Source organism: Marmota marmota, unplaced genomic scaffold (assembly GCF_001458135.2).
Source record: "Marmota marmota marmota unplaced genomic scaffold, marMar, whole genome shotgun sequence".
Lineage (NCBI taxonomy): Eukaryota > Metazoa > Chordata > Mammalia > Rodentia > Sciuridae > Marmota > Marmota marmota.
Genome location: NW_025999932.1, coordinates 45,476,400 through 45,484,206, shown reverse-complemented (window position 1 = coordinate 45,484,206; position 7,807 = coordinate 45,476,400). Strand labels below are relative to the sequence as shown.

Below are 7,807 nucleotides of genomic sequence, written 5' to 3'. Positions count from 1 at the left end.
GGCCGGGAGCTCACTCTGTTCGCGTGCCTTCACACCTTTACCACCAGCTCGGCTAGACCTCTGCGCGCCGGCCGCTGCAGCCCAGCTCGCGCCTGTCCTCCCCAAGCTCCCCGCCCAGGGCTCTGGGCTCTGCGCTCCCGGCTCTCAGCTTCCTGGCGCCGCCGCGGTCGCTGCCACTTCCCAGCGGCCAAGGACCAAGCTGCTGATAAAAGGCTTTGAACCTGCTACAAGCCTCCCCACGCCTTCCTCCCGCGGCTCGGCTTTTGCCAGCTTCGGGTCCACTCTTCCCTTTCTCCCTTCCAAGCATTCTTTATTTCCGCCTTGAGAAAGAGCATGCTGTTGCGGAAGCGCCGAGGTGGGGAGGGGAGCGGAGTTCTCTCGGAGCCCATCTCCCGCGGTCCAGGCCAGAATTTTAAGAGGCGGGGGGCGCCGGGTGCGATGGCTTAGTGTCCCACTTCTACCACTTGCTCTGGGCAAGTGGCTGCCCACCCCTTCTCCGCGACTCTTGCACAACTGCCCCCTTCCCTGCTTGCTCAGACCGGGGAGTTGTTCTCAGCCTAGTTAAGAGCAGTGACTGGACTAGATCTCTCGGGGGTTACCAGAGCGGAAGCTTAGAGACCGCTGTCCAACCGCGCAGTTCTGAATCTGTTCGCCTCTGAACCGACAGGGGGAGCGAGAACTGAGGGAGTGAGCCTGGGAGGGCCAAAGGTCAACAGCAGACTCCACACTGGATGGGAATGCTGTAGTGGGTTCTGAAGGAAGACAGGAAATTCTCTGGGCTGTATATACCCCACTCCAGTAATGTCTCTTGGGCGGGAGTGGGGCAAGAGCCAGATGTTAAAAATCACTTGGGGGAGGGAAGCCTTCTTGGCTGGAAATTGCATTCTTGTAGGGGCATTGTCCTTCACACGTCCCCGCGTGGCTGTAGATGTCTGGTCTTAGATAAGGTGACAAGGTGAAGGTGACGCAGAAGAGAACCTAGAGGATCTGAGGAAGCTCCAAGCCACCCACCATACACCCATCCCAATCTCCTGCAAGCTTTTATTTACTGAAGCCTGGGATTGCATTTTTCCACTCTTGGCAGTTCCCAACTCCTCTCTTATTCTCCTCCACCCCACTGCCCACCTGGCTCCCTGCATGATCTTTCTGGGGAAATTCCTGCTCCTCCTCTGAAAAAAAAGTCCAAACCCATTCCTTTGAATTCGAATGTAAGGAAAACATGGACAGGATGTTGGCAACAGGCCCAAAATCAGGAAGAGGTTGACTGATTGCAACCTGCTTATCAAACCCATGGCCTTAAAAACAAAAACAAAAAAATTTCTTCAAATGTGTGACTTCTATTTTTAACTCATCTTTCTTATGAATTTGCATAGTGTGCTCAATAAAAGCTTCAGTAAGAATAGATAAGAATCTGTCTTCTTCCAGGATGGTGTCCCATCACCCTCGCCCTCAGGGGTGGGAGAATACCTGTGAATACCTGTGCGAGCAGGAAGACCTGCTCCGCCTGGAGTTTGGCAATGCCGAAGTTCCATACTTTCCTAGGCAGATGGTTAAGTTCCCCCAGGTTCGTGCCAGGTTTCAACGTCATGCTGTGATTTTGTTCTTCTGGAGCGGGACGAGTGTTGCTTCCCAGAGTGGCCCTATTAGAACAGAAAGAAAATCCTCTAAATAGGCGGAACAAGGCATCAGGAGGGAAAGTTCTCTAAATGCTCTCTAATAAGAACCCGGTATTGTGTGGAATTCAGCGCCCATCACCGTTTAGCCCGAGAGTTATGGCAGTGATTGTGGATGAGTAGAGGAACATAATGGATACATGTGGCGTTTGCTCGTTATATTCAAGTTAGCCCAACTCCGCTGTGGAAACTGTTCAACTTTCTCTCCCCTTAGCTTGTCACAGTGAAATAATACAGACATTGGGGCCTCCAATGGGATCGCCTGCCACGCCATTCTATTTCCACTGCTAACGAGGGCTTCATAAGCCTTTGATACAGTCTGATCTTTGAAACCTTTCCAAATCTCCTCAAGCTTATGCTAAATCCTATTTGGAACTTTTTTTTCCTTGCCTGCTAGCGCCCAAGGCTTAAGAAAGCCATTTGGACAGTGACATGCATACTAACATATCGTAGTGCTCTTTATTGAAAGGAAAGTGGCAGCTCTGATCACCAGGGCTCACACGAGCAAAACACAATTCTGTATACAAATTTGAATAAAATCAATTCTCCTTTATCCTTCAGGCTTCTTCATCGACAAGCTATTCCAGGCGCTGTGGGGAGCTGGGAAAGGTGATCAGAGCCTCACTTGGCAGAGCAAGTTTGGAAGCCTCGGAGGTGCCAAACGAAACCGGCGGCTGGGCGGAGGTGGGGGTGGGGGTCTGAAGGGATGGGAGAATCCCGAGCCACTGGGGAGAAACCCGAGCTACTTGGCACTTAGTTTTAGCAATCGGCACTGGAGAAAGGGTGCGGGGCGCACACCAAACAAAACCACCCGCTCCGTTTACCCTCGGAACCTTGCGCCAACTCCTCTACAAGCAGAGTGCTGACCAAAAAAAAAAAAAAAAAAGGCGGGGGGAAGGAGTTTTAAAAACAAAGGAACGATCCCCCTCCTTTTCCTTTCTTGTTTTCTCCTCTAAGCCTTTCCACATTAAAAGAATTGTCAGAGGCTGGCGGAGGAGCGGCGCTAGGGTAAGGCGGCCATTGGCTGCCCGGCTCGGGTGATTTGCATATCGGCGGTTACAAAGGCGGAGGCGGCTCGCAGCGGCGCAGCTCTTGCCAAGAGAAGGGAGGGAGAGGCGCTGAGTGAGGGCGGGTCCGCTCGTCCTCAGAGCCAGCCTGAGCCGGAGCCGCAACCCACGGAGTTCTCCCGCACAGGGCTCGCAAAAGAGCGTGCTCCCGGGAGCCAGGGACTCTCGGCAGAACCTGCGGCAAACCAGAGAAGACGATCTTCCGTAGCATTTTGAAATAGCGCTTGAGCTAGCGGCATGAGTTCTGTGAGGCGCTGGGGCAGCCCTTGCCTTTTCCCCCTGCAGCTCTTTAGCCTCTGCTGGGTGCTTTCAGTGGCCCAGAGCAAGACAGTCCGATACAGCACCTTCGAGGAAGATGCCCCCGGCACGGTCATCGGGACCCTAGCTGAGGACCTGCATATGAAAGTATCTGGAGACACAAGCTTCCGCCTGATGAAGCAATTCAACAGCTCTCTGCTTCGGGTGCGCGAGGGTGACGGGCAGCTGACCGTCGGGGACGCAGGCCTGGACCGCGAGCGACTGTGTGGCCAGGCCCCGCAGTGTGTGCTGGCGTTCGACGTGGTCAGCTTCTCACAGGAGCAATTCCGGCTGGTGCACGTGGAGGTGGAGGTGAGGGACGTCAACGACCATGCGCCGCGCTTCCCCAGGGCCCAGATTCCAGTGGAGGTGTCCGAGGGTGCGGCGGTGGGCACACGCATCCCCCTGGAGGTGCCGGTGGACGAGGACGTGGGTGCCAATGGGCTGCAGAGTGTGCGATTAGCTGAGCCACACAGCCCGTTCCGAGTGGAGCTGCAGACGCGTGCGGACGGCGCCCAGTGCGCGGATCTGGTGCTGTTGCATGAGCTGGACCGCGAAAGCCAGGCCGCTTACAGCCTGGAACTAGTGGCCCAGGACGGCGGGCGCCCCCCGCGCTCTGCCACCGCAGCTCTCAGCGTGCGTGTGCTGGACGCCAACGACCACAGCCCAGCCTTCCCTCAGGGCGCAGTGGCCGAGGTGGAATTGGCAGAGGATGCTCCGGTGGGCTCGTTATTGCTGGACCTGGACGCGGCGGACCCCGACGAGGGCCCCAACGGCGACGTGGTGTTCTCCTTCGGCGCTCGCACCCCACCCGAAGCGCGCCGCCTCTTCCGGCTCGACCCGCGCTCGGGTCGCCTCACCTTGGCGGGACCCGTAGACTACGAACGCCAGGACACCTATGAGCTGGACGTGCGGGCGCAGGACCGAGGCCCTGGTCCCCGGGCCGCCACTTGCAAGGTCATCGTGCGCATCCGCGACGTCAATGACAACGCTCCCGACATCGCTATTACCCCGCTCGCGGCCCCGGGAGCGCCAGCAGCCTCGCCCTTCGCCGCCGCCGCTGCCGCCGCCGCACTCGGGGGGACGGACGCGACCTCTTCGGCTGGTCCAGGGACTCAGGAGGCCGGCGCCACCTCTTTGGTGCCTGAGGGGGCGGCGCGCGAGAGCCTGGTGGCGCTGGTCAGCACCTCGGACAGGGACTCGGGCGCCAATGGGCAGGTGCGCTGCGCCCTCTATGGGCACGAGCACTTCCGACTGCAGCCGGCCTACGCAGGCAGCTACCTGGTAGTGACCGCAGCTTCTCTAGACCGTGAGCGCATCGCCGAGTACAATCTGACGCTAGTGGCCGAGGACCGTGGCGCGCCCCCGCTGCGCACTGTGAGGCCCTATACTGTGCGTGTGGGCGACGAGAACGACAACGCGCCACTCTTCACGCGGCCAGTCTATGAGGTGTCGGTGCGCGAGAACAACCCTCCTGGAGCCTACCTGGCCACCGTGGCTGCTCGGGATCCGGACTTGGGCCGCAACGGCCAGGTCACCTACAGGCTGCTAGAGGCTGAAGTGGGCCGCTCCGGAGACGCAGTGTCTACCTACGTCTCAGTGGACCCCGCTACAGGAGCAATCTATGCGCTGCGCAGCTTTGACTACGAGACTCTGCGCCAGCTCGACGTGCGCATCCAAGCTAGCGACGGCGGCTCCCCTCAGCTTTCCAGCAGTGCTCTCGTGCAAGTGCGGGTGCTGGACCAGAACGACCATGCGCCGGTACTGGTGCACCCAGCGCCAGCAAACAGCACTCTAGAAGTAGCAGTCCCCGGGCGCACATCTAGGGACACGGCTGTGGCGCGCGTGCAGGCCCGGGATGCTGATGAGGGCGCCAACGGGGAGCTGTCATTCGACCTACAGCAGCAGGAGCCACGCGAAGTCTTCGCCATCGGCCGCCGCACGGGGGAGATCGTGCTCACCGGAGACCTCTCGCAGGAGCCTCCCGGCCGCGTGTTTAGGGCGCTGCTGGTCATATCCGACGGCGGCCGCCCACCTCTCTCCACCACAGCAACTGTCAGCTTCGTGGTAACAGCCGGCGGCGGACGCGGGCCGGCTGTGCCTGCCAGTGTAGGGAGCCCGGAGCACTCCCGCCCGCCTGGCTCTCGGCTAGAGGCGTCGGGGCCGGCGCTGCAATGGGACACGCCGCTGATTGTCATCATCGTGTTGGCCGGGAGCTGCACGCTACTGCTGGCCGCTATCATCGCCATCGCTACCACTTGCAACCGCCGCAAGAAGGAGGTGCGCAAAGGGGGGCCCCTCCGGGAAGAGCGGCCCGGGGCGGCGGGCGGCGGAGCCTCGGCTCNAAAGGGGGGCCCCTCCGGGAAGAGCGGCCCGGGGCGGCGGGCGGCGGAGCCTCGGCTCCCGGCTCCCCGGAGGAGACAGCCCGGGGAGCTGGGCCCAGGCCCAACATGTTCGACGTGCTCACCTTCCCTGGCAGCGGCAAAGCGCCCTTTGGCAGCCCCGCGGCCGACGCGCCCCCGCCCGCGGTCGCCGCGGCCGAAGTGCCGGGCTCGGAGGGCGGCAGCGCCACTGGGGAAAGCTCCTGTCACTTCGAGGGGCAGCAGCGGCTCCGCGGCGCGCACGCCGAGGTGAGGCCTTCCTTTGGCTGGGCGCCCCTCTCCGTGCTCCGCGGACAGGCTGGGGGAAGGGAGTCGAGGGGTAGGGGTGGGCTCTGGCAGTGGGACTCTTAAACTATCCCACATGCTTCTTTGTTTCTTGTCCAACCCTCACACCCTTTTCCCCCATTCCTCGCTGCAGCCCTATGGTGCCTCCCCGGGCTTCGGAAAGGAGCCGGCGCCCCCTGTGGCGGTCTGGAAGGGACACTCTTTCAACACAATCTCCGGCAGAGAAGCGGAGAAGTTCAGCGGCAAAGACAGCGGCAAAGGGGACAGTGATTTCAACGACAGCGATTCCGACATCAGCGGGGACGCTCTAAAAAAGGATCTCATCAACCACATGCAGAGTGGTGAGGACTCTTCTTCCACCACTATCATACACACCACCACCACCCCATTCCTCCTTCCCTTCCATTTCTTGCCTCCTCTCAATCTCGGTTCCTGGACCCACCCCCTTTCCCACTTTTTATTCCTCCCGTTCCGAATCCAGGCCTCATAGTGAATTTCAACATGCCAAGTAAAGGCACCCCCCCCCATCCTGTTAGGAATAAGCAGAGATGATGCCAATCTTCTAGGAAAGGAATTCAGCTTATCAATTTCTTTTTTCTTCCAGCGAAAGAAGCTGGGCTGAGCTTTGTGTAAAGACGTCTTTACAGGAAGCAATGTGCCTTTCAGTTCTTAAATCACACCGTTCATCTTTATCCACACTTTTCTTTTCAATCACCCTGAACCTGGCTGGCATTCTTCTGAACATGGAGGCTTGGGTGTGTGTAACCTCGGGAATAATCATTATGCTCTTTCCCTTTTTATGACAGGACTGTGGGCTTGCACTGCTGAGTGCAAGATCCTGGGCCACTCCGACCGTTGCTGGAGCCCATCCTGTGGAGGGCCCAACTCGCATCCCCCACCTCACCCACCAGCCCAGATGTCAACCTTCTGTAAGAGCACGTCCCTGCCTCGGGATCCTCTGCGCAGGGACAATTACTACCAGGCCCAGCTGCCCAAGACAGTGGGACTGCAGAGTGTCTATGAGAAAGTGCTGCACAGAGACTATGACAGGACAGTCACTCTCCTCTCCCCTCCTCGTCCAGGGAGGCTCCCAGATCTTCAAGAGATTGGGGTACCCCTCTACCAGTCCCCTTCTGGAAGATACCTGTCTCCAAAGAAGGGAGCCAATGAAAATGTGTAATCCCATGCTGCATGTCTTCACACACATATACAGGTCACTCCGAGAAGCCCCTAAGTTATTGACCGGTTTCAGTGTTGTATATATAAATATGCAAGATGTGCCTTAAAATGAAGTTGTTGGAAGCTATTTCCAATCACATTGGTACTGTTTGGTATTTGCAAACAAAAATGTAGTTAATGTAATTTTTATGAAATGTGTGCAGTATTTAATTTTTCTTATCATGCTATTGACTTTAATTTCACTTGCAGCTTGCCATTTTCTTAGTGTTTTTAACCTGTACATTGTGTAATGTAATGTTTGTATATAATGAAATTTTGTTATATTTTTATATAATAAAAGCTAAAGTGGAAGTTATTGCCAAAGGAACTGTCTGTAAGACAAAAAAACAAAACATGTTGGAATTACTCAATGGAAATTTATCTTTCACCAGAAATGACCTAGTGTTTGAGAAGGTTTGCCTTGCCAAGTATAACTTGTATATCTTGAGTCTGTGGTAGATTTCAAGTTCAATGTTATTTAATTACATTTGGTTTTCTGTAAACCGTGTCACTTATAAGCACAGTAATAAAGGATTTGTCATGTGTTTGAAGAATCTGCTCATTGCTTTTCATGAAATTGTCTATAGTCAGATATTCACTAATAATTTTGGTGCCAGGATTAAATCTTCTTTCAAGTGCTAATTATTTGGGCATTATAATTGTTTATGGCAATATTAATCCTGTGGGATTTCAAGTATTACAAAATCTCAGACAAGAATTTAAAATATTTGTTGATTGTATAAAATATATACATCTCCATATACATTGATCACTATAAAATCCTTTCCCTCACCTATTCACTCAACACATATTTCTAAAGCATCATCAAAAAGTGGAGAAAAGGCCTAGTGTAGAGGTACATGCCTGTAGTTCCAGGTACTTGGGA

The 7,807-nt window shown here is 55.8% G+C and overlaps 1 protein-coding gene across 2 annotated transcripts; it reads left to right on the top strand.

The window, feature by feature from the left end:
• The first annotated feature begins 2,748 nt into the window (after positions 1-2,748).
• On the top strand, positions 2,749-7,475 carry Pcdh8 (protocadherin 8). 2 transcript variants are annotated; one of them, XM_015484034.2, is made up of 4 exons: positions 2,749-5,356; positions 5,407-5,667; positions 5,837-6,044; positions 6,510-7,475. In XM_015484034.2, the coding sequence occupies exons 1-4, from the start codon at positions 2,978-2,980 to the stop codon at positions 6,881-6,883; spliced, it is 3,222 nt and encodes a 1,073-aa protein (XP_015339520.1). In that variant the 5' UTR covers positions 2,749-2,977; the 3' UTR covers positions 6,884-7,475. The 2 variants fall into 2 exon arrangements, with proteins under 2 accessions (XP_015339520.1, XP_015339521.1); XM_015484035.2 differs by lacking the exon at positions 5,407-5,667 and having other exon boundaries at positions 2,750-5,317.
• Positions 7,476-7,807: the final 332 nt, after the last annotated feature.